Raw genomic sequence first — 25,991 nt, 5'->3', positions numbered from 1 at the left:
AGTACAAGTGAAATTCTGTCTAAAGATTGTTTTCTTTTTATTGGATAGGTAATTTTTTTTTTTTATCCCGAAGCCAGAAAGATCGGTGGGAAAACAAGTACTGATTGACTATGAAACATTTTGGATAATATATATGGAGTATAACTTATAAGAATAGTTCAAGGCCAAAGTCAGAGAAATGTTTTAAAATATCAATGACCAACTGACTAATAAATAATGCATACAATTTCAGAACCAAAAACAAAAGTTACAAACAAAAAAAAGTTATAATATTTTTTCCATCAGTAACCGAATGAAAGAATTGTCACATGTTTATGACAAATAACGTTTTGAAAATTTGGCTGAATATTGTTTTCAATACACATTAACACTTACTGATTCAACATGGACAGTTTTAATAATTTTAAACAACGAGGAAAACAGCTGAAGTGATAAATTTAGTTTTTAAGCATTAGCGAATCTAAACGACAAAACAGTTATGTGTGGTCAAAAGCTTTTTATCTTTGCACAATTCGAATGAGTTGAATGAGAAATAACCAAAATAGTGCTTGATTTCATGAATCTCTATATAGTTCCTCGTCTGTAGGAGGACAGCCACTCCCGAGGAGCTCCTTTACTGGACAACACATTATTCCTGCATCACTCAAAGAGGACTGCCACTCCCAGACTAGTTTACTAACTCAAACTAGCACAGGGCAGAGCTCATTGTAATAAATTTAGCTTTAAAAAATGTACCCATGAATAACTGTCAAAACAGTGATATCATGTGTTCGCGAAAGATGAGCATATCCTTCCACCACAGCTGTCATGTCAGTCACGTTTAACATCTAAAGTTCCCAATAACTTCTTCCAGGACTAACAAATCTAGTTTGGAGTTACAAGATATTAACAATCCAAGATACAGTAGTTCTTAATAACAAAATGTCAGCTATTTCTTGTATCACGATTTGCAACAGGAAACATTTATGATGACATTTAACTTTGTAAGGAAGGGTTGACGAAGTGCATCTAATTATTAAGAGCTGGCATAAAAGTTTTGCCTTTATCATAAATTGTGCCACAGTGCACTGATGCGGCCTATGTTATCAATGTTCTAGACAGGATTGCCTCTTTAAATTGTCTTTATCATAGACTGTACCACAGTCGTGCGGTCTATGTTATTAATGTTCTAGACAGAATTGCCTCTTTAAATTGTCTTTATCATAGACTGTACCACAGTCGCGCGGTCTATGTTATCAATGTTCTAGACAGGATTGCCTCTTTAAATTGTCTTTATCATAGATTGTACCACAGTCGGGCGGTCTATGTTATCAATGTTCTAGACAGGGTTACCTCTTTAAATTGTTTTTATCATAGATTGTACCACAGTCGGGCGGTCTATGTTATCAATGTTCTAGACAGGGTTACCTCTTTAAATTGTCTTTATCATAAATTGTACCACAGTCGGGCTGTCTGTGTTATCAATGTTCTAGACAGGGTTACCGCTTTAAATTTTTGCCTTCGTCATATATTGTGCCACAGTGGTGCTGTCCATGTTATCAATGTTCTCGACAGGATTGCATCTTTCAATGTTTGCCTTTATTATAGACTGTGCCACAGTGTTGCTGTCCATGTTATCAATGCCCCAAACAGGATTGCATCTTTCAATGTTTGCCTTTATTATAGATTGTACCACAGTGGTGCTGTCCATGTTATCAATGCCCCAAACAGGATTGCATCTGTCAATGTTTGCCTTTATTATAGAATGTACCACAGTGGTGCTGTCCATGTTATCAATGCTCCAGACAGGATTGTATTTTTCAATGTTTGCCTTTATTATATATTGTGCCACAGTAGTGCTGTCCATGTTATCAATGCCCCATGTTTTCAATTTTGCAAGCCCCAAGATTAACATATTCAAAGGCAGTTTTCTCTTTCAAATTGGCTTTTCAGTAGCTGTATATCTTGTTAAAGTGTCCCCTCTCTCAATTATGAATTTTGCTTGGCATGGAATTCTGTAGCAAATGTGCAGATAGGAGGTTATAGCGCGACAGAAGGTTCCGGATCACTTCTTTCAAGATATCCATATATTATGCTCATAACATGTTTGTAAAGAGGATCAATATACCTTCATGACATTGTTCTTTTATTGACAATGCTCCAAGAATGAGGTATGCAGTACGTTCAGGAGGGCGAGTAATCGCTATCGCCCGCTAGACTGGTACCGCCTTGCAAAAGTTATAGGGCCTATAGGTAGCAGTATACAGTTAGCTCCCTTGCGTACCCGGCGCACAAAGAATTTGGTTTTTGGTTTTGTACAGATCCATGTTTGAAGGCTAATTATTTGGAATAGGGAGTAAATTCTTAAGCTTATTGATAGCCAATGAGTTCTTTTTAAAAATAACAATTGGTTTGTCACCAGCAGTGCAAACGGTTTAGCTGTAATGAGACTTGGCATTCATACGCCGGGTTTTCCTTGTGACAAAAGTGGGACGTGATCATTTTGGGCAATTTTCAAACAAGCTGATTTTGTGAAAAATTGAATAGCTAAACCGTTATTCAAATAAGGTTTTTGTAAGGTTTGATGAGCAAAGTTTCCATATGTGTGATATCCGCCAACTTCCGCTTGGGTGTGGTTTGTATTGGTGTGAACATTATCAAAAATATACCCAAAGTCATGCGGTTTGGACACATTATGATGAAAGTAACACAAACATGTCACTAAAAGTATTTAAAATAAGTCCTCTTTATAATTATGACCCTTTTTGTAATTTCCTTGAGACTAAAAATACCTGTATCTTTCTTTATTTGTAAACAATAGGTGGGCATTTAGGATGCCATGGGCTGGTACTGTATGAATGTCAGCTAAAGATACACAAATAACTGTGATCTGCTACGATAATAGAAGTGACATTCCCCCATCCCCAACTCACCCCTGTGATGGAGAAAATCTCAAATTTGGGCAAAAACGATAGAGATATTCAAGCAGGCGTGAAACCGTTTTACCATGTATTTCCATAATTATACTTACAATATTAGTTGTAATCCATGTCAAAATGCGTAGTGATTAATTTGCGACCCTATAGGGAAAGAAAGAAAGAAATGTTTTATTTAACGACCCACTCAACACATTTTATTTACGGTTATATGGCGTCAGACATATGGTTAAGGACCACATAGATTTTGAGAGGAAACCCACTGTCGCCACTACATGGGTTACTCTTTCCGATTAGCAGCAAGGGATCTTTTATTTGCGCTTCCCACAGGCAGGATAGCACAAACCATGGCCTTTGTTGAACCAGTTATGGATCACTGGTCAGTGCAAGTGGTTTACACCTACCCATTGAGCCTTGCGGAGCACTCACTCAGGGTTTGGAGTCGGTATCTGGATTAAAAATTCCATGCCTCGACTGGGATCTGAACCCAGTACCTACCAGCCTGTAGACCGATGGCCTAACCACGACGCCACTGAGGCCGGTCGATCCTATAGGGTGTATACCACCAAATCAAATCCCATAGACGACAATAGTAACATACCTGCAGCGTATCAATCGACATATACACCACGGATATAAATACTAACAAACATAAAGTGAATTTTTAAAAATGGGGTCAAGCTGCTCATTTTAGAGATAACGGGTAGCGTCTGTGACTACCCTAGTTTTTTGGGGTTTTTTACAGGTACCCCATACATGTTTCAAGCACAAGGTTATTTGACACAGTGATATTAGATGAAATAAAACTGCATGCATTTTTTGTTTACAACCAACACACTCACATTTATGGCCAATCACAGGACGTTTGTTATTAACTTCTATACCGAACTTTTACCCAGCCGGAAGTTATTTGGTCTATAGCTGTTTGACAGTAAAGCTAGTATGAATAAATGTTGTTATGTTTATTCGGGGATTTTCGTTTTATTCGGGCAAAAATCAGCCTCCTCCCCCCCCCCCCCCCCCCCCACACACACACACAAATAGGAGCTCATACGCCTTTGTGAGGTGAGGTCCTGGGAAATATTCACTCGTTTTGTACGTTGTGAACTTTTTTGGAGACAATTATTGCAAAATGAGAAAGTAACTTGGCAAACGGCGCCCAATGTAAATGCCTTATGTAGGGCTCACACTGGAACACATTTTGCTCTAGCTAATGTTCAGATATTTAGAGTATTTCATTGAAAATGATTCAAATGTGGTTAATAAAAGAACTATTTTATTAGCCAAAGATTAAATGCTGTAGCCACTTTATACAAAAATTAGCAATTGGCTACTACGGCAGAAGAATTTCTAAACAGACTATAAAAGGAGTCACATGGGCCAGACAACGTCTGTAAATAAACTGCACGAATTTGTCTTTGCACCCGCACCATGTTTTATTTTTTTTTAATTTTTTTTTATTACTGATGCATTCGATCCTAGCTAACTAAGGTAGGTCATCTAGGGTTCCAGAAGCAAAGACATGCAGGAAAACCGATACCCAACTATCCAGATAGCCTGAAGACAAACCAAGTAAGCCTACTAAAATCCTATATTTATGGGGCGGGAATCAAAATTCTTCCAACTAAGTACCTAGATCGGTGCATATATGTATACAATTGCTACTTGCCAACGTTAGTTTCGTTTTATTGCATTGGTAATAAAGTTAAGTATGTCAAGCACAAGGCTTTTAAACCAATACCTACACTATAAGGGTTTAACCCTTCAAATTAGATAGCTAGGCTAGTTTAACTCCCCCTCCGTCATTGTATTCAATGCTATACAAGGACGGAGGGGGATGGGTGGTCATGAATGACCGTTGAACTCACAAGAATAGGGACTTAAGACAATAGGTACAACCGTAACACAAAACTAGGATTCACACACAGACTACACGCTCACTGCATCAGTACACAGGGTGCATTGACTAATGATAACAATGCACCCGCCCCCATTTAATGGTCCAGCACATACTCGAATAAGGAACCGGACAAAAGAATACCGTTCCGAGTACACAATTGCAATGCACCCGGGGGAAGCTGAACAAAAGAATATCGGCCTCCCCCACCCAAACCCCCAATACTTGCTGCTGGTAATAACTTGGTACTTGGTGATGCCTCGACCAGAAGCGGTCAGGCCCTTTATAAGGGCCCTATGGGCAACCTAGGGAGACACCACAGCATCGTAAAGGTCTAAAATTAACGAGCTACTCTCGATTCACTAATATCAAAACCTATATTAGCTCGGCCATTTACCTTTCGACCGACCGTTCAAAATTGCGCCAAATTCCCTCAATCAAAATTGCGCACCCTTTTCTCTTTGGCATTTAACTGCTCCTTTCAAATTCCATAGCACCACCACCACCCCCACCCGCCTTCTACCGATTTGATCAGGCTGCTGGTGCTCCCTTGCACCTGCCAGTGCAGGCGATCCCTCATCTCCCCTCCCCCCACCTTTCCTGTCATGGACGGAGGAGCCGGCCAAGGCCGGCTCTTGTGCCCACGACAGGCGTGCGCTACAACAGCTTGTTCTGAATGTGCACGTAAAACCCTATGACATGACATGACATGACATGACATGACAGACAACGTCATTTCACGTTGAATATATGAACAGACAAGATCATGAATCAGTGTCACATTTGCGAAAACAAAAATGTTTGGACCCACGACCTAACTTGACACATACAAAATAAACATGGCCTCTTGGAATCTGAAAATAAACCTTCCCAGCAGCAGCAGCAGGAGCAGCAGCAGCAGCAGCAGCATCCCCTAAGATTGTTACATCCGTTCACCATGATCGTGTTGGGACCCACTTCGTGTGGAAAGACATTTTTGGTATACAAAATGCTAAGGGATGGTAAAATCTTCCCACCGCCTCAACGCATCATCTGGCTCTACAAACGATGGTAACCCCTCTACAACATCATTGGGGCAACCATTCGAGTGAAATTCGTTCAAGGCATACCTGAGAATTTGTAAAAGGATCATTATTCGGATCCTAGTCAGAAATCTCATCGTGTTGAACGACTTGGTGTGTATGGCCAATAAAGATTCTCGCATCACCGACCTGTTCACGGAAGGAAGTCACCACAGAAACCTATCAGTGATTGCCATCAACCATAACTTCTATCACAGCAAAGATCCGACACAGAGAAGAAACTGCCATTACTTGGCACTGTTCAACAACCCCATCGATAAGCAGCAAGTTCTGACGTTGTCACGGCAGATTGTATCTGGAAAACACTCATTTCATGCAACGGTTTGAGAAAGCTACCCACAGGCCCTACGGACATCTCTTGGTGGATTTGAAACCGACCACGCCCGAACATTGGCGACTTCGACCTAATGGTTTAGAGACGGGACCGTCCGAATGATATAAAAGTCCAAACGTAACGGCGAATGTCTCCGAAGAGTTGCAACCACCGTCAGAGAAAGAGCTCTACATGCAAATCACGCAAAGGGACGCATTCAAGTGTAAACTACCAAGCATACCCGCCTACGAAAGTGACGACGAAGAAGATGATGAGGTAGAAACCCTATCTGAAAAAAGTCAAGAGGATGCAGTCTTGCGATACGTGTAGTCTGGTCTTTAAAGACGAAAGCGACTTGCAGTGACATCTGCAATTTTAATGGTGCGAGGAGGGAAATGAAGCAGAGCCGTCGCTCGATCTGGAAAACGAAGGCGTACCTCTGATGGTCGAGCGTGAATTCGACATCAATCGTAACTATTTCGAAAGCAAAAGGAAACGCTACGAAGTAAAAAGCATGTCCCAAGAAGCTATCGAAAGAAACATGGAGACATTGCAATGGAAGTTATTTAAAGACACGTACTCTCGCTTTCTATACATTACTTTGACAAAGGCCCCAACACGAAAACAAATCTACAGTCGGTGAATCCTAAAAGATATGTGAAACCACAGATTAATTCTAAATTAAATCAGTATCGTTCCTGGATCGATGTAACCCAATGTGTGTCCATTTTATATATGTGTCAGTAGACCAGTGATTGTAATTTAGAAATAAATTTTTAAAACCCCCAAAACCCAACAACTTTGTTTTGTTTTTACTACTGTAGCAGTGATATTGCATGGTTAGTTTATCACATCTTTATCAGTGACATAAAAGCTATCTAGAAAGGCATGCTAAAACTAGTTGTAATCAAATCTTCTCTGTATACATGGTACATTTTTAAAGCGTAAATGTCCTTATATGGGGCAATATATAGGAGTGTGAATATATATGTATGTACCTTAAAATCTAATATAAGTTAATTAAACTGCTGTTTAAACTTCGTACATGAAATGTTAAATTTCAAAACAAACCACCTATACAGGCCCCGCCCTGCAGGTTAGAGAGGCTGATTGTACAATGGTAAAAGGAGGCTGCTTGAACAAAAAATCGTAACATAATAAATAATTAAATAAGCAAATATATAAATAAAAACAAATAAATAAATTAACTATAAATAAATTAATAATTAATAGAAAACACTTTCCCAAGGGACATTCTATTGTACACCATCCCAAAGACAGTAAAGCACATATCGCGGCCGTTGCCCAGTTGTGGTGCACTGGTTGGAACGAGAAAAACCCCAATCAGTTGAATGGATCCACAGAGGTGATTCGATGCTGTGACGCAAACACCTCAAGCGAGCACTGAGTTCACGGTCTGAGCCGAGGAGGATTCAGGCCAAGCGGGACTAAGTAGGTCAAAGCCTGGTCAGTAGGTCAAGGTCACGGAAAGTAGGTCATGACACTCGACAGGCCCTTATACTACTACCCTAGTTAGTATACAGTTGTCATGCAGTATACACTAGAAGTTGAAACCAGTGTAGGGTATCCCAAAATGAAAGTTATTTTTTTTTTGGCAAAACCTAAGTTTGATTAACATAACAAAAACAAAACAAAAATGGGGGTGGGGTAGGAATAAGTGAAATAACACAAAAACAAACTTTTCATGTGACTAGTTTTCCTGGGTAAATTTCCTTTTATGATCCCTTTCCCATTTTCTTGCAGATAGATTAAAAATAACATGCCACACATTCTGCTGATAACGCTGATTATATTAATTTTATTAGCGACGTTAACTTTATCGGCAGTAGGAATTGATTTGGCACAATGGAACCTCCTAAAATTGTAATTTAAAAAACGGAAATTAGAATTATTCCCCTTTTCTCAGTAACAGGTGGCGTGTTTTACATGTTTACAAAATTAGTTTTCCTGAACCTGACTCTCGTGTAAATTATGTTTTCACGGCAAATCAGTGCTTTGAGTTGAGGTATATCAGCAGTGGGATATCAGGTGAAGTATTAAGGTCACCTCGGCGTAATGTTTATGATCGTTCTCTTGAGTTAATATCACGTCGAGTCATTTAAAGGGCTAGGTGGTCGATTCCACTGAGTCCAAGCGAGTAGCCCGAGTAGTTTGCTGTTCTGAACTGTGTTCGAGAGCTAGACTGACGTTTGGACAGTTTTAATCGCTCTCAGTAACAAAAACGCTGTATTTTTGCCTACCACCTATATATTTATTATTTAACCAAAGAATTATTTAAAAGTAGTGCTGTCAAGATTTTTTTTTTTCTGTAGACTCTAAGACTGTAGTCTAGTCACGTAGTGTGTGTAACTGTTGTGATAATATCATAATCATAATATCAACATCCCAAACTGCATTCGATAACAACATAAACATGAGTATGATAATGATACTTAATACTTATTGAAAGAATATTTTATATTTTTAAGTTACAATATATTAAAGGGACACACCCTAGTTACGTTTATTTGTTAACCATTACGGCGTTGTTTTTCGCTATTAAACCCCATTTTTCACAAATAAAATTGCACTTTACTTACATTTTATTATTTAGAATACACATTTCCATTCACCTGAAGTGCTTTTTGGTAATCCTGATGTTTGTAAAACCACGAAATGCATTTTTTGCATTTTTTCACAAAACTTGTTGTCGAGAAAAAACCGTTAAGCAAGCGAGGTCCAATCTATTTTTAATGTCACAGACGTTGGTATATCACGTGACCGTTATTATTTTGGTTCGGTTTGTTTTCTCGTGCACGGTTAGCGCAATCGACATCCGATTTGTTGTTGTTCATTTGTGAGATTTTTCTTCACAGTTCGTGAACATTTTCAGTAACAATAAAGTTCAGACAAGTAAGTGTCTCAATACAAAACGTTACAAACCTGTAAAACCAATAATTTTGCTATGTCTTACGATATCTGGAGAGGGGATACAACCAGGACAGAACAGTTGGAACATGTCCAGGAGAGGTGAAACGAACGCACCCCAAGTCTGTGAAATTTGTCGTGATGTAGGCATTGTTGTGCTTCGAGCGACATCTACCGGTGACATCAGAATACTAACTTTCAAAATTATTTCAAGCAACTGGGAAATGGGGATTCCCATGGTATTTATCGATATAAAACCTGCTTTTTCACCCCATTTGATAAAATGTGATCTAAGTGTGTTACAGGTTTGTAGATTAACCAAATTATAATTTATTTTTGCTGGATGGAACTAGGGTGTGCGGCTTTAAATAAAATATATACCGATCAACAACATGGATGTAATCCGAATCCTTTCTAGTAAACACAAGTAAATAAAAAGAATGTTGGTTTTTAACTGTGTTCAGGCATATATACGTTTAGATTTTTAAAGCCGCTAGATAATAAAATATGTTTTTAAAATACATATGTATGCACAGTGGGTGAACACTTCAAATGAGTCTTTGATTAATAATTTTTAAAAAGAAAAATTTACTTTGTTGTACAGTCAGTTCACTCTTTTCGCTAACAATACTTAACGCCATTAAAGATAGGCAATATGTTCATACCAGTGAATAGTTTGTAAAATATCAGTTTTGTAATGAACTGATTGTTAATTAAACCAATTTATACTCAAAATTATTTACAGTTCTGAATGGGCTATACATTAGCGGCACAAAAATGCAGAATACCTTTTGCAAATCGAATATAATAAATGAAAAATAATTTAACGAAAGGGGACATGAAAATCATAAAAATTATATGATTTGGCCATTTTGTTCTGGCACATGTGAGGTCATGTGACAGGTGTTAATTCTTCTTCCTCCATTTTAAATTGGTTTCTACAAGTCAAATGCATCCTTCAACTTAGAAGATACAAAAATTAGTTTTCTGGACATTTTTGTGTAAATTTTCTTTATAATTTTATCATGTACTGTTACAGATCAAGTTTAACTTTCATGGGGATTTCTAATTTTTTTACATAAATATGTACTTTGAACTTAGGGTCAATCCCTGTTGGCCCATTGGGCTATTTCTCATTTCAACCACTGCACCGTGACTGCTATATCAAAGGTCGTGGTATGTGCTATCATGTCTGGGGTGGTGCATATAAAAGATCCCTTGCTACTAATGGAAAAATTTAGCAGGTTTCCTTTCTAAGACTATATATCGAAATTACTATATGGCATATGTTTGACATCCAGTAGCTGATGATTAATAAATCAATGTGCTCTAGCAGTATCATTAAACAAAACAAATTTTTATTAAACTTAGGGAGATACGAACATTTGTTGGGCCCATTAGCCCTGGACATGTTTTGCTTTAGCAGTACTCTCAGAATGCTTGTTTATTTATACATAAACAGGACATAGCTAGAGGACACTCGAGCTGACAAAAATCCTCCATTTTCAGAGTTGTCTCTGATGACAAAGAGCAATTATAACCGTCCAAATGTCCCTCTAGTTCTCGAACAGCAGAGAATTCGGCCTAGGAGTAGGAAGAAATTTCTTATCTTTCCTGAACTTGTAAAAAATGTGATTTTTTTCTGTCATCATCAGTTGGCAAGACTTTTGACTGTTTCAGCACTTAGGATTAGCCCTCTACCAAGTAATTATTGTTTTGGTATATCTATGGGCAAATCCATCTTTTGACATAACTTCCACCCATTTTCCCCAGCAAATTGTTGGTGTGATTACATTTTGTACCAGTTAAACAAAACAAACTTTAAATATAACTAAATTTGGTGGAAAGTTTCTGTGATTCAATGAGAAACAATACTGTGAATCTGGTCATTCTGTTTGTTTTGGGGTTTTTTTTCAGGTTATGACTACCCTGTTAGTTACAGTTGTTTTATAACCCGACTTCAATTTTTTCTGTAGGCTCTAATTAGCACGTTTAATCATGCAAAGTTCCAGAGTGAGGCCACACTATTGTACAGATGGTAAGAAGTAAAGCACTGAGCGGAGGACATGACGAAACTCTACAACACCTGCGTAACATTGGTCTACCTGCTGCATTCAGTTGTCACAGACGTGTGGACGGGTGTGCCGTCATGTAAGTGTGGAAATCTGATGATCACATAGGCCCGTACACAGGGTGTTTAATTGGAGGTGGGGGTGCAAATTCCTGTGATAGGACTAACAGTTGCTAAAAAAAACCCACCTGTTTATGTATCAATATCTAAATTTGCTAGAAAAAATGTGGACCATTGGTAATTTGGGGGGATGTATATGCAACTGTCACCACCTCCTCTCCTCAGTGTATAAGTCTGTGACATGTTCTTGCAGTGATCATGATATGGACAGAATGGAGACTTTGTGTCACCAGACTTCGCCTGGTTTAAATCCTCAACATTTGCTTTTGATTTTCCAGAATTAAAATCATTATATCATTGATAATATGGTCACTATGAAAATTGACTACAACCACATGTTTGCCAAACTAAAATTATTTTTTAACATGTAAATTCATACATGTATTACCATAAAATAGATTTGTGCTTTGTAAAACATTTTATTAAAAGGAAAATAATTGTTTGGCGTAACAAAATGTCATGATCATCAATAACTAATGAAAAGATGGTACAAAACCAGTTAACAATTGGCAAATTCCAAATACATCAGAAAATTCCAATAGGACTTACAAGTGTGAACAGACTGTGAGAAACAATGTTACAAGGCACTTGTATTTCTCATGAAAAGTACTTGATACTATTTTTATCTGATTTGTAATAAATTGAATTGTAAAAATGTATACATCATGTCAGCTGCCAATCTTTTTGTGCCAGATATTAAGGGGCCAGCCTATCGACAAAAGTCGACTAAAACATGACAATATTTGGTACTACAAACATGAAGATGACCAGAAATACATTGGATTTAATAAAAGTGATAACTTAAGCTAGGCATTATAATGAATGTGTTATTAAATGCTAAAAGTTGTAATTGCCGACACTATTTTACACATTGTATTAACTAGGATCAGTGGGTAGGATTTAGCGTAGTTGGTTGAGAGCTCGTCTGAGGTGCTTGCGTAGCATGATCGAACTACCTCCGTGGATCCATTGAGCTGATTGGGGGTTTTCTGCTTATAAATGACAGTGTTCATGAAATACAGGCTTCGTAAATTCAACGATATATGTTGTAGCCACTTATAAAATGTAGGAATTGGATTTGTCAATGGGCAGAATGAGCCCTATGTATTAGCTACAGAGTTAGGAATGTCTCTTTAACAACATGCCATATAGAATTCTTGTTCTCATTTTTGTGTAAATCATTGTAATTACCTATTTGTCACAAGTGAGTTGTACATTTTTCTCACAGTTGTACATTTTTCTCACCGAGTTGTACATTTTTCTCACCGAGTTGTACATTTTTCTCATTAACTGTGATTTGCGTTTGCTCGGTTCTTGCAGATGGAATGGATGACAAGAAGGTGTGTTTGTTGAAGTCGGTGCACCAAGTGTTTGTGGAGGACCAGAAGAGTATGGTCATCATTGGCAAGAAAACGCCAACAAACAGTGCCGCAGCGGCCCAGAACTGTACCATACAGTTCAGTCCGGTGTCCGACATGGGCTATTCATCGCTGCGGCTTCAGTTTGACAACTTCTACATCAATGACTGTGATATCACACTGACCATCACCCAGTCGTCTACCAGCTTGTTTAATAGTGACGTTCAGCAACTGGTTAGTGACAGCCTCTTTCAATACTTGAGTCTACATCCTTTGTTACAGAGACAAAACAGTTCATATCTTATATCACCAAACAGATTGACATCCTAATTTATTATTTAACTTCTCAACTATTTTTTATTTTATTTTTTAAAATTAAATTTTCAAGCATTATTCTATTAATGAATTGGTTAAAAAATGTTTTTATTTGACAAATTTGTTTTCGTTTCATTTTTGTGCTTATATCCAAGTACGGTTCAAGCATGCTATCCTGGACACACACCTAGAGCTATCTGGCCTGTCTGTCCAGGACAGTGGGTTAGTGGTTAGTGAGAAAGAAGAGGGTGTAGTTGCCTTACATCTACCCACTAAGTCGTTAAAACTCGCTTTGGGTAGGAGCTGGAACCGGGCCACGAACCCAGTACCTACCAGCCTTATGTTCAATGGCTTAACCACGATGCCACAGAGGCCCATTTTTGACACATGAGTCTAGTTAGGTTGTCCAGTGAGCAGACTGTGACTAATTAGATGACTTGTTGGGTTATTTCACAACCATTTCTGCATAACTGGGACTTAATTCACCAAGCCCTCATATGCTTTCGTAACCAACATTGCATCATCTGTATATATCTTTTTGTACTGCACTGCAAGAACGCAAAGTTGAAGGAGTTTAATTAATCAGGTCCCAGGCTAACCTGTCTGTTGAAAAGTGTTCATAAAAGAGCCCTTGTTGTAATCAGTAAGGGTAGCCTATGTGGTGACAATAGGTTTGTTCTCTGACTCTTGAGATAATTTATCGCAGTTGCTAGTGCTCCACAGCTGGTGTATCAAAGGCTGTGGTATGTACTATCCTGTCTGTGGGATGCTGCATATAAACAAGCCTTTGTAATCAGTAAGGGTAGCCTATGTGGTGGCAATAGGTTTGTTCTCTGACTCTTGAGATCATTTGTTGCAGTTGCTAAAGTCTGAACCATAATTGTTAACAACTACGATAAATTACTCTATCTTTAATTAACGTTAGATTTCCCCCAAATTTTTTCCACACAAATAGTGAAAAAAACATTACAGTGACACTGATTCCACATGCAAGACTGTACTGATGTCACCGACATCGACTTCGCTGAGATTGCATAGAAGAAAATACATGCAGTTTTCTGCTGTCTGCCATTTTGCTTGTTTATGGAATACTCTTCAAAAGGGTTGGGTCGATATAACGTAATCTAACAATGTCATGACATGTGCTTGGGTATAATGCACTCATCATGACATCAGATTAACTGTCACATACTTCCACACCTCTTGAACAGTATTCCACAAAAAAGCTAAATGGCACACAGTGAAAAACTATGTAGTTTTCCGTATGCGATCTCAGCAAAGTCTATATCGATGACATTATTACAGTCTTGTATGTCACTGTAATGTTTTTTTTCATGATTTCTGTTTAGACAAAAAATCTAACAGTAATTGAAGGCAGGAGAGTAATTTATCATAGTTGTTAACAATTTGGTTTGGACTTTAGTGCTCCAGAACTATCCTGTCTGCGGGATGCTGAATATAAAAGATTGTTTGTTGTGTAGCACAGAAGGTTTTCTCTCTCATTAACTGTGTGGTCCTAAGGTCGACGACAGTCACTTTTTGCACCATTGTTTTGGCTTTGTACGCAATAAATATAGCATATCTTACCGTAATTTCACTTGAAATCCATATTTCGTACACGGTACACTTTTTTAATCACAGGATTTTCTTGAAACACATTCAGGTGCATTAATAATGTTCCAAAAAAAATAATTGAATAGCAATTTTGCATTGGAATTTTTCCAGCATTCTTAAACTGAAAACGTCATGTACCCAGTTATGGTTATTGTAAGGAGATGCAAAGTGACATCATTTGGAATACTGATGTCATTCAAATTCAAAATTAGCTATACATTGATAGAAATGAGCAACATTTTTCACTCATCTACCAGACAAGTACATCTAGAAATCTATTTGTCCACCAATATTTTCCCTTGTCCAATTAAGTGGTTTGTTCTATTCAAGTACAAGGACAATGTTTTTGACTACTCGAAATGAAAATGCATTATGTTAAATATTTTATGCCATTGGACATTGTTATTATGTTTTATATATATGATTATGAATATTGTCTGATGTCCATCTTGTTTGGGAGACCACTTATATAGGCTCTGCCTGTTGTGCAATCCTTTTGATTCCTTTTTTGATCAATAAAATATCTCAAAACACAAACAAAACAAAATGCATTGGACATTTTGTACTTGTCCACTGGACAACCATTGAGGTACATTTTACTTGTCCCAGCAGATTTGCACTTGTCAGGACAAACAATAAGTACTTATTTCGAACACTGCTATATTATTACAATGCTTTACGACATTAAAATAAAAACTGGTCTATTAACGTTGACCCCTGTCGAATTTCTATAACAAACAGACAATGCTGTTTACAGGGTTTTTTGTGTTTTTTTCATAATTCTGGACCAAATATTAATTTGAAGTTTTAAAAGATGAAAGAAATAAAAAGACCTTTTGTCAAATATATCATATCAAAAAATTACCGTAGAATATGTTTTATTTATTGTGTACGAAGCCAAAACAAGAGTCTGAAAAGTGACTGTCGTCAACCTTAAACGATACATCCAGTGCCATATAACCATAATTAAATATGAAACATTTCTTTCCTTTGTCACAGTTGCTTCATATGAAGACATCTAAAAGCTGTACTTGTAGTATACAAAATGTGCTGGTGAGTTTCTAAAGAAACACATCATTTTCTTTCCTAAATGTGGCCGTTACTTTGTTGCAGGTGAAGCTGAGTTGTGCTGATCCTAGTCCTGGTGTGTTGTACGCATCTCGTGACTTCAGTGTCCGGGTGACCCTCTCTAGAGAAGATATTTATCTCAGAAACTATAACTTCCGAGTTAATGTTTCATTGTCGGGTAAACACTTTTATAGGGTCGTTTCTGACCTGATCTTACAAAATGAATCGGAACTCACTGACATTTTTCACATCTTTTATATAAGAATTGTTCGTTATTTTTTGCAACTTTATCGATGTATAACAGTCACAAATTGTATAAAATTGCTTCGCTACACTACGCGATTTTATACTAAATTTGTGACTGCTATACGTCAATAAATTAGCAAAAAATAACGTACAATTTTTATAATTACAAACAATTAAACTTATTTGGTTAAAACTACTCATAATTCATCAGTCAGTTTCTAACGTTCTTCCCATGATCTGCGTTACGTAATGACATCCCATTTAATGTAATGACGTTATTTTATGAGGTGTTTAGTTTAAAATCTTCACTACACTACACAATTTTATGCAGTTTGTGACAGTTGTACATTGATAAATTCATTTAAAAAATAACAAACAGATTTTATATTATTTCAAAGACAGGAGCTTCTGCAGAGGGTGGGTTACGGCAGTCGAACCCTCTTCTTGATCAAACAAATGTTCTCTTTTTTTCAATACTTTTCCTGGGAAGCATGTCTTTACCCATCATAAATTTCACTAGCCACAGTTTAGCTCCCACCCTCTTCTAAAATGTATGCACAAGCGCCTGGACACACCATAGTTAGTTAAAATACACATAAATTTCACTAGCCACAGTTTAGCTCCCACCCTCTTCTAAAATGTATGCACAAGCGCCTGGACACACCATAGTGAGTTAAAATACACATAAATCAGCTTCTAGCTTCCTTTCCATGGCCTGTTTTACGTAATGACGTTCCAGCTGGCGTAATGACCTCATTTTCTGAGGTTTATAGCAGGATAACATTCTGGGTTTTTTCGATGTCGTCCAATCAGAATTGAGGAAATAAATGTATAAACATGGAAATTTTGTAATTATATTTAACTTAATTAACATGATGTAGGAATGTTCTGTGAAATTAATACATGTTTTTTTCTTTCTCCTTTTGTTTTGTATTTTGTGGCCACAATGGGGCTTTAGTATGTCACAAAATCCTCTTGTTTTATATACACTGTAAAAAAAGTGTCTGATCAGGGTAGAATTGTATCTTTTTCTCTCATTGTTTCCAGTTTTGTTTTGCCGTTTATTGATTTTTCACAATAATTCCCATTGTTTTGGGCTTGCAATGAAAGTTATTGAAGATTAAATTTATTCTCTGTACTAGCCTCCATTTTTTAGTGTTTTCTTTCAGTTATTTTAGTTTGGCTCCATGTAAATAGAAAAGAAAGTTTGTTGGAAATAACAAAAATGTTCTATTTTCAAATGCAGTTTGTAAAAACAATTGTCAGTGTATAAATAAAATAACAATACTCTTCCATAGTGAAGAATGTTGTCTGTTCATCAGGTTTAAAGTTATGTTTTCTTGCTTAATAGCCTATCCTACTAAAGTCTATATTTGATTATTCTTTTGTCAATGTGTCTATAGTTACTGGAGGTTCATTTAATAAAATATATATAGGATAAAAATAAATTGAGAAAATATATGAATTATATTGGGTGTTTTGCTGCCAGTTAAATAATATATTGATTTTTGTTTTTAAATAGACACAGAAATAACTATATAGTATTTACAATATTTAATAATATAATAGGCTATTCACCAAAAGGACAATAAACTTGGTGGATATATTCATTTATTACCCATATGGAGGGCTTCTAGATTACCGTAGCCCCACTGCCGTGGCTAGTGATATTCAATGTAAATATGAATATACTGACTCCACTCCACCCTAATGTTAGTCTTTTTAAGCTCCATCTCCCTCTTTAGGTGACATATCTGATTATTACTATTATTTAGTAAATATGAATATACTGACTCCACTCCACCCTAATGTTAGTCTTTTTAAGCTCCATCTCCCTCTTTAGGTGACATATCTGATTATTACTATTATTTAGTAAATATGAATATACTGACTCCACTCCACCCTAATGTTAGTCTTTTTAAGCTCCATCTCCCTCTTTAGGTGACATATCTGATTATTACTATTATTTAGTAAAACTGTATTAACTTAAAGGGACATACCCTAGTTTTTAAACAATAAGGACTATTATAGCCTTTTTTCATAACTGAAATCATACTTTACTTAGATTTTATGGTTTAGATTATCAATTTCCGTACATTCAAAGTGTTTTTGGTCATCCTGGTGTTTTTAATATCACAAAATGCATTTTTCATATTTTTAAAACTCATGTGCGTCTGAGAAATAACAGTTATGGAGTCAAGTGTTAGTCTATTTTTAGAGGGTATTTCACCATTTCAAAGTCACAGACTCATGTTTCACTCAATTGTAACTTTATCCAAATGTGTTACAGGTTTGTAGATTAATTAAACTTAGTGTTAATATTCACGGGTTGAAACTAGGGTCTGTCCCTTTAACTAAACTTAGTGTTAATATTCACGGCTTGAAACTAGGGTGTGTCCCTTTAAAGTAAAGTAGGGCTAGTGAATTTTAATCGTGGCTAGATTAAAAACAAAACAATTGTAGATGCCCTGCCCATATGGTTAACAATATTTTGGTACATGTCAAAGTGATACGTCCCACTAGAATGCCAAGAGGGACGTCACATGATGACGTCATCAATTGGCACACTACAACCTTACGTCGACAAAACACGAGATGAGTGGTATAAATTAAGATCGATTATGGTTAATAAATAGGATATTAAACTCGCTACCATTTTATATCATGTTTATGTCCCTCGTGAAATCATTTCTAAAGCTAAACCTCGTGACAATTGAAAATTATTTCACTCAGGACATAAGCATGATACAAAGTGGAAGCTTGTTTAATATCCTATAATTAGTCATTTGTAGATGTACAGCTACTTTTCCTGTTTGGCTAAATGAAACTTGAATTTGACTCCATATTTCTGATTTAATTCGCCATATTGATAATACCTTTTTGGGGTCAGCCTAAACTCATTAATAGTGTAGTATTTATTTCATGAGAGTAATATAGATAATGAGACCAACACCTAGCTTCTAGAAGTCATCTGATCTCTCTCTCTCTGTCTTCATTTGATGTTAATAGTGCCCTACTGGTCCAAATGGAGGGGACTACAGGTTTCATCTCCATCTATCCATCCATCCATTTGTCCCACATATAGTTTACCACATGGTTTTTTTTCAAAGAGCCTTGAGATATTTAGATAAAATTTTATATATAGCTTTACCATGTCCTATTACAGATCAAGTTTGACATTCTTAGTGATTTATCCAGATATGGCTCTTGAATGTAAAAGATATGAACATTTGTTAGGTCCAGTAGGAGACATGTATTGCTATAGCAGCATTCTCAGAATGCTTGTTTTATTTAAAGATGGCCCACCTCAAACTGGGCCCAGTGTTGCAGTGATCATCGGCATAGCGACGGCGTTACTAGCCCTGATCTGTATCATCGCATTCATCATGGTCAAGTACACGAGGATGAAGAGTGCGGTGTTGAGAGAGCGCCGGGCGGAGCGCGCGATAGAGAACGCTCTGCACGTCCACAGTTCACAGGAACTACACAACGGGATCGCCTACACAACCTTGCCATGTCAGGCAGACAGTAATGGTGCTCTGCATCCAGGTAACGTGCAACTATGACAGTGGTGATGATGGTGGTGGTTATCATGGTTGTGATGATGTTGGTAGTGATTATAATGATGATAGGTTATGATAATGATTGTTATGATGATGATGGTGGTTATCATGGTTGTGATAATGGTGGTAGTGATTATGATGATGGTGGTTGTAGGTTATGATAATGATTGTTATGATGATGATGGTGGTTATCATGGTTGTGAAAATGGTGGTAGTGATTATAATGATGGTGGTGGTAGGTTATGATAATGATTGTTATGATGATGATGATGATGGTGGTTATCATGGTTGTGATAATGGTGGTGGTAGGATATGATAAAGATTGTTATGATGATGATGGTGGTTATCATGGTTGTGATAATGGTGGTAGTGATTATGATGATGGTGGTTGTAGGTTATAATGATTGTTATGATGCTGATGGTGGTTATCATGGTTGTGATAATGGTGGTAGTGATTATGATGATGGTGGTGGTAGGTTATGATAATGATTGTTATGATGATGATGATGGTTATCATGGTTGTGATAATGGTGGTTGTTATGATGATGGTGGTGGTAGGTTATGATAAAGATTGTTATGATGATGATGATGGTTATCATGGTTGTGATAATGGTGGTTGTTATGATGATGGTGGTGGTAGGTTATGATAATGATTGTTATGATGATGATGGTGGTTATCATGGTTGTGATAATGGTGGTAGTGATTATGATGATGGTGGTGGTAGGTTATGATAATGATTGTTATGATGATGATGGTGGTTATCATGGTTGTGATAATGGTGGTTGTTATGATGTTGGTGGTGGTAGGTTATGATAATGATTGTTATGATGATGATGGTGGTTATCATGGTTGTGATAATGGTGGTAGTGATAATGGTGGTTGTTATGATGATGGTGGTGGTAGGTTATGATAATGATTGTTATGATGATGATGGTGGTGGTTATCTTGTTTGTGATAATGGTGGTTGTTATGATGTTGGTGGTGGTAGGTTATGATAAAGATTGTTATGATGATGATGGTGGTTATCATGGATGTGATAATGGTGGTAGTGATTATGATGATGGTGGTTGTAGGTTATGATAAAGATTGTTATGATGATGATGGTGGTTATCATGGTTGTGATAACGGTGGTAATGATTATGATGATGGTGGTGGTAGGTTATGATAATGATTGTTATGATGATGATGGTGGTTATCATGGTTGTGATAATGGTGGTAGTGATTATGATGATGGTGGTGGTAGGTTATGATAATGATTGTTATGATGATGATGGTGGTTATCATGGTTGTGATAATGGTGGTAGTGATTATGATGATGGTGGTGGTAGGTTATGATAATGATTGTTATGATGATGATGGTGGTTATCATGGTTGTGATAATGGTGGTAGTGATTATGATGATGGTGGTGGTAGGTTATGATAATGATTGTTATGATGATGATGATGGTGGTTATCATGGTTGTGATAATGGTGGTAGTGATTATGATGATGGTGGTAGTAGGTTATGATAATGATTGTTATGATGATGATGGTGGTTATCATGGTTGTGATAATGGTGGTAGTGATTATGATGATGGTGGTTGTAGGTTATGATAAAGATTGTTATGATGATGATGGTGGTTATCATGGTTGTGATAATGGTGGTAGTGATTATGATGATGGTGGTGGTAGGTTATGATAATGATTGTTATGATGATGATGGTGGTTATCATGGTTGTGATAATGGTGGTAGTGATTATGATGATGGTGGTGGTAGGTTATGATAATGATTGTTATGATGATGATGGTGGTTATCATGGTTGTGATAATGGTGGTAGTGATTATGATGGTGGTGGTAGGTTATGATAATGATTGTTATGATGATGATGGTGGTTATCATGGTTGTGATAATGGTGGTAGTGATTATGATGATGGTGGTGGTAGGTTATGATAATGATTGTTATGATGATGATGGTGGTTATCATGGTTGTGATAATGGTGGTAGTGATTATGATGATGGTGGTGGTAGGTTATGATGATGATGGTGGTTATCATGGTTGTGATAATGGTGGTAGTGATAATGGTGGTAGTGATTATGATGATGGTGGTGGTAGGTTATGATAATGATTGTTATGATGATGATGGTGGTTATCATGGTTGTGATAATGGTGGTAGTGATTATGATGATGGTGGTGGTAGGTTATGATGATGATGGTGGTTATCATGGTTGTGATAATGGTGGTAGTGATTATGATGATGGTGGTGGTAGGTTATGATAATGATTGTTATGATGATGATGGTGGTTATCATGGTTGTGATAATGGTGGTAGTGATTATGATGATGGTGGTGGTAGGTTATGATAATGATTGTTATGATGATGATGGTGGTTATCATGGTTGTGATAATGGTGGTAGTGATTATGATGATGGTGGTGGTAGGTTATGATAATGATTGTTATGATGATGATGGTGGTTATCATGGTTGTGATAATGGTGGTAGTGATTGATGATGATTATGATGATGGTGGTTGTAGGTTATGATAAAGATTGTTATGATGATGATGGTGGTTATCATGGTTGTGATAATGGTGGTAGTGATTATGATGATGGTGGTGGTAGGTTATGATAATGATTGTTATGATGATGATGGTGGTTATCAGGGTTGTGATAATGGTGGTAGTGATTATGATGATGGTGGTGGTAGGGTATGATAATGATTGTTATGTTTTCTCATTCCAGCCAGTGCAGGGCTCGAACTTAAGAATTTGTCTCCCACTCCGTTTAAAAACAAATGGCTGTGGGTAAAACAGCCCACCGACAGCAATTTAAAGGCTGTCCATGACAATTGCAAAAAAAGAAGACTTTTGCAGCAAATAAATAAGACTGAAAGGTTATTTTGCTGTATGTAGATATATTTTAAATGTTCTAATGTTATATATTGGCAGATAATGTACACCAGGTGTGAACATTTTGCCATCATTGAGCTTCACCAATGGCAATTTATATCTCAACAATGGCAACAATTGTTAAGTTTGAGCCCTGCGGTGCACCTTCACTGGTATATCATAGGGCACGGTATGTGCTATCCTGTCTGTGCGAATGTGCATATCAAAGATCTCTTGCTACTAATGGAAAAATGTAGCGGGCTTCCTCTTCAAAAGAATAATTACCAAATGTTAGACATCCAATAGCCGATGATGAATAAATCAATGTGCTTTAGTAGTGTTGTTAAACAAAACAAACTAACTTCCATCACTAACTGTGTTAGTGAGGATCTGTAACAAGTTGTCATTCTCCTTGTAGGTCATCATGACAGTTCGCAAGATTCTCACGAAAGTGTCGCAAGCCACCCGGAAGGTGGACATCTGCTTTCAAAGAAGGGTCACGGTCAACATCACATACTTCTGACCCGCTTACCGGCGAACAAAGAACGCTTATCATCTTCACATCCCGAGGAGATGAGTCATGTTTTATTTGAACCATTGAACAGCCACACACACCTGCACCCAGACCACCCTGGCGGAGCGAGTGAGGGAGTCACAGAGGTTGGGTCATCATCGGAGGGATCCGATTTGCCACCTTCGTATGAAGAGGCTTTGGAGATGCCGAAACCTCCAGAAAGTTTGGAATCGCCCAACTATATGAATGTGGACACCCTGTGATGCTGGATAGGATAATGTTTGTAAATTGTGTGTGATCCATGGTTTATTACGTAATGCAGCTGTTTGAGTGATATTGTGTGTGTGTGTGTGTTTATTGATTTCTGTGAATTTCGGTCCAAAGGAATTAACACATTATGGATAAAGCCATAATGCGAAAAAAACGAAGTATGGGACTGATTTTTAAGTCACACAAACATGGTTTGTTATCAGAACATACTTGTATATCAAAGGCTGTGGTATGTGTTGTTCTGTGTTATAAAACATCACTAGCTTCTAATGGAAAAATGTAGCAGGTTTCCTCAGAGACAACATGTCAGAATTACATCCAATAGCAGATGATTAATAAATCATTGTGCGCTAGTTAAACAAAATAAACTTTTGACTTTTTTCTTATCAAGACAAGAAAATTTGTTTTCAATCTTTTCTGCCTTAAATATTCATTGTATTTCATTTATATTATTTTTTATTTTGTTGTGTGTTTTTTAAAGTGGATAGTTTTAAGGCAAAGACTTGTTTTAATTAATGTAATTAAATGAATGGTTTACAAGGTGCTATTTGGATCACATGTTCACAAGATCAGGTTTTAATTAATGTAATTAAATGAATGGTTTACAAGGTGCTATTTGGATCACATGTTCACAAGATCAGGTTTCTCTACAGGGCATAGAGATTATAAATTGAGTAAAGACCCTTCTCATAAAGATGGCAGCTGCGGTGTGTGATGTCATAGGGTGTGAGATCCTGCTCAAAGTTAGAACATACTGTCATTGATACATTTTCTGACAAATGGATTTGTCACAGTAAAAAGTAATCTAATTAACTACGCATTGTGGCTAGCTGCTACCATCAAAATGTTGACAATTTAACTTTTTAAGCACAGAGATAAAACTTACAACTTAATGGACACCCAAATGCATTCTAGTTGTTTAGTCTAGCAGTGTAAATAATTTTACTTTTTTATTATTACAAATGAGTTTATGGTTTTCTCTCTCGGTTTTAAAAATGGTATCATTTACAGGAAATGAATTTAAAGTGAAGTTACAGTAACTAGAAAAAAGGGTTGACACTTGTTTTTTTGTAATATGTAGGTGAAACGAGTACATACATAACATTTTATCTGGACCCGTAGCGGTGAAGAAATGATAATAAATGTGTAGCAGGAAATAACCATTCTGTCCGCATAGTGTTTCAATTCACACTGTCCCCCTTTGACATCACAAGTCTGTAGTTCAATTCTTGTCCCATATGAAGCACCCTATTATGGGAAGGGTCTATCTGAGGTAGCTCTGCCACTCGACAAATTTGACAACTGCTAATTTTAAAAACAACTGGCAAATTTTGTTTTAATTTGGCGAATGTTTTTGAAGTTTGATAGGTAATTAGGCGGAATTGTGTGTGGACCCAGAGCTAGCCCTGGTCTATAGATGTAGTGTACATGGTTTCCTACCCAGTTAACTAACGATTCACTTACATTTCACAGGTACACATGCTATAAAACCCTCGTGCAAACATACCACATGTGTTGTTAGGTCATTGCTCAAAGGAGAAAGGATTAATTCATTCTAAACAAAACATTTCATCACTACTAGATTTGGTCTGAATTGATGAAAATTTATTTGACTATTGAGTTTTCATCTTTTTAAAAGATCATTTTGACTTTTACAGTGAGCAAAAAACTGCTCCCCTGAAATTATGTAGGAGAACAATTGCTGTCTGTGTCAAATTCACAGTAATTTTTATTAAATAAATTGGTGATATTGGTGTGTGACAAGGTGAACAGTTTTTCGCCCACATGGAAATAGTTTTGTGTGACCACATATAAGCGAGAGCAGTGAAATGAATGTGTGATGGTCCCTTATTGGATTACTTTTTTCTTAATTTATTTTGCATTTTATTTGCTATAGTGGGTAGGTGAGACAAATGTGTTACTGTAGACGATAATAGTAGCTCATTTTGAAGGTCAAGGTTGACCAGAACAAAAAGGGTGTCTTTTGATGACCAAGTGACAAAATGGATGGACTTGTGATTTGTAGTAGATAGTGTATGTGAAAGTGTTTCTGTACTATACTGACATTCCTGAGTGTGTTATTGTCTTAGCATAATTAAAGAAATGTTTTTAGATTATATTTTGGTGTGGAGTTTATCGTTGGGCATGACACATGGATTAGCAGCTTAAATTTATTTTTTATGGATGTGCCTGTGGGGTTATTTAACTTTTTATACTAATTCATATGCAGGACTTTCCAAATTTTGTGCTAAATATTGAGTGAGTGAGAGAGAGAGAGACACGGAGAGAGAGACATGGAGAGAGAGATATACAGAGAGGGGGGGGGAGGGAGGGAGGGAGAGAGAGAGAGATAGAGAGTGTGTGTGTCTGTTCATGCTGTTTAGAATTCACGAAATGTGACATCAAGAATGATGTTATTCCTCATTTTAAGAATGAGTTACATAAAATATCTTCTCACACCCCTGTTTGTGAGAAACCCATGTGTTATTTGTGATATGCCATCCAGTAAAGTAAGCATGATCTAATTGATTCCTCTGATACGTAAGTTAACTGTATATGCAGGCACTGTATAAAACATTTTTAGTTGCAAAATGTATTTTAAACCTGGTTTTTGAAGATATGTAAGAAACCGAATTTAACATTCATGTCTGTTAGACACCATTTATCTTATAGCTCATTGTTAAAAACATCCATCTTGCTTTTGCTTGTTAGATATGTTATAAAACAGTTCATGTCTAATGTCCACTCATGTCATATTCTCACTTCTCAACACATCATCTGTTTATCGTATGGTGTGCATCAAAACAGAAAGAAAACGTGTTCTCACTGGTACGGTTGTTAAGGCTTGTAGG

At 36.8% G+C, this 25,991-nt stretch overlaps 1 protein-coding gene across 1 annotated transcript; it reads left to right on the top strand.

Moving 5' to 3' along the window:
* Positions 1–8,142: 8,142 nt before the first annotated feature.
* Positions 8,143–25,253, top strand: LOC121367432. Its single transcript, XM_041491599.1, has 6 exons — positions 8,143–8,256; positions 11,112–11,286; positions 12,647–12,918; positions 15,727–15,859; positions 19,225–19,476; positions 22,774–25,253. The coding sequence occupies exons 2-6, from the start codon at positions 11,202–11,204 to the stop codon at positions 23,130–23,132; spliced, it is 1,101 nt and encodes a 366-aa protein (XP_041347533.1). The 5' UTR covers positions 8,143–8,256; positions 11,112–11,201; the 3' UTR covers positions 23,133–25,253.
* Positions 25,254–25,991: the final 738 nt, after the last annotated feature.

Source organism: Gigantopelta aegis, chromosome 3 (assembly GCF_016097555.1).
Source record: "Gigantopelta aegis isolate Gae_Host chromosome 3, Gae_host_genome, whole genome shotgun sequence".
In the NCBI taxonomy this organism is placed as follows: Eukaryota; Metazoa; Mollusca; class Gastropoda; order Neomphalida; family Peltospiridae; genus Gigantopelta; species Gigantopelta aegis.
This window is presented reverse-complemented; position numbering and strand designations above follow the sequence as displayed.

Excerpts from the sequence above, each read along its gene's own strand:
- LOC121367432 (XM_041491599.1), top strand. The coding sequence starts at position 11,202 with ATGACGAAACTCTACAACACCTGCGTAACATTGGTCTACCTGCTGCAT. Across the intron at positions 11,287-12,646 it reads GTGGACGGGTGTGCCGTCAT|ATGGAATGGATGACAAGAAG; the intron begins GTAAGTGTGGAA and ends CGGTTCTTGCAG. Across the intron at positions 19,477-22,773 it reads TAATGGTGCTCTGCATCCAG|GTCATCATGACAGTTCGCAA; the intron begins GTAACGTGCAAC and ends TTCTCCTTGTAG.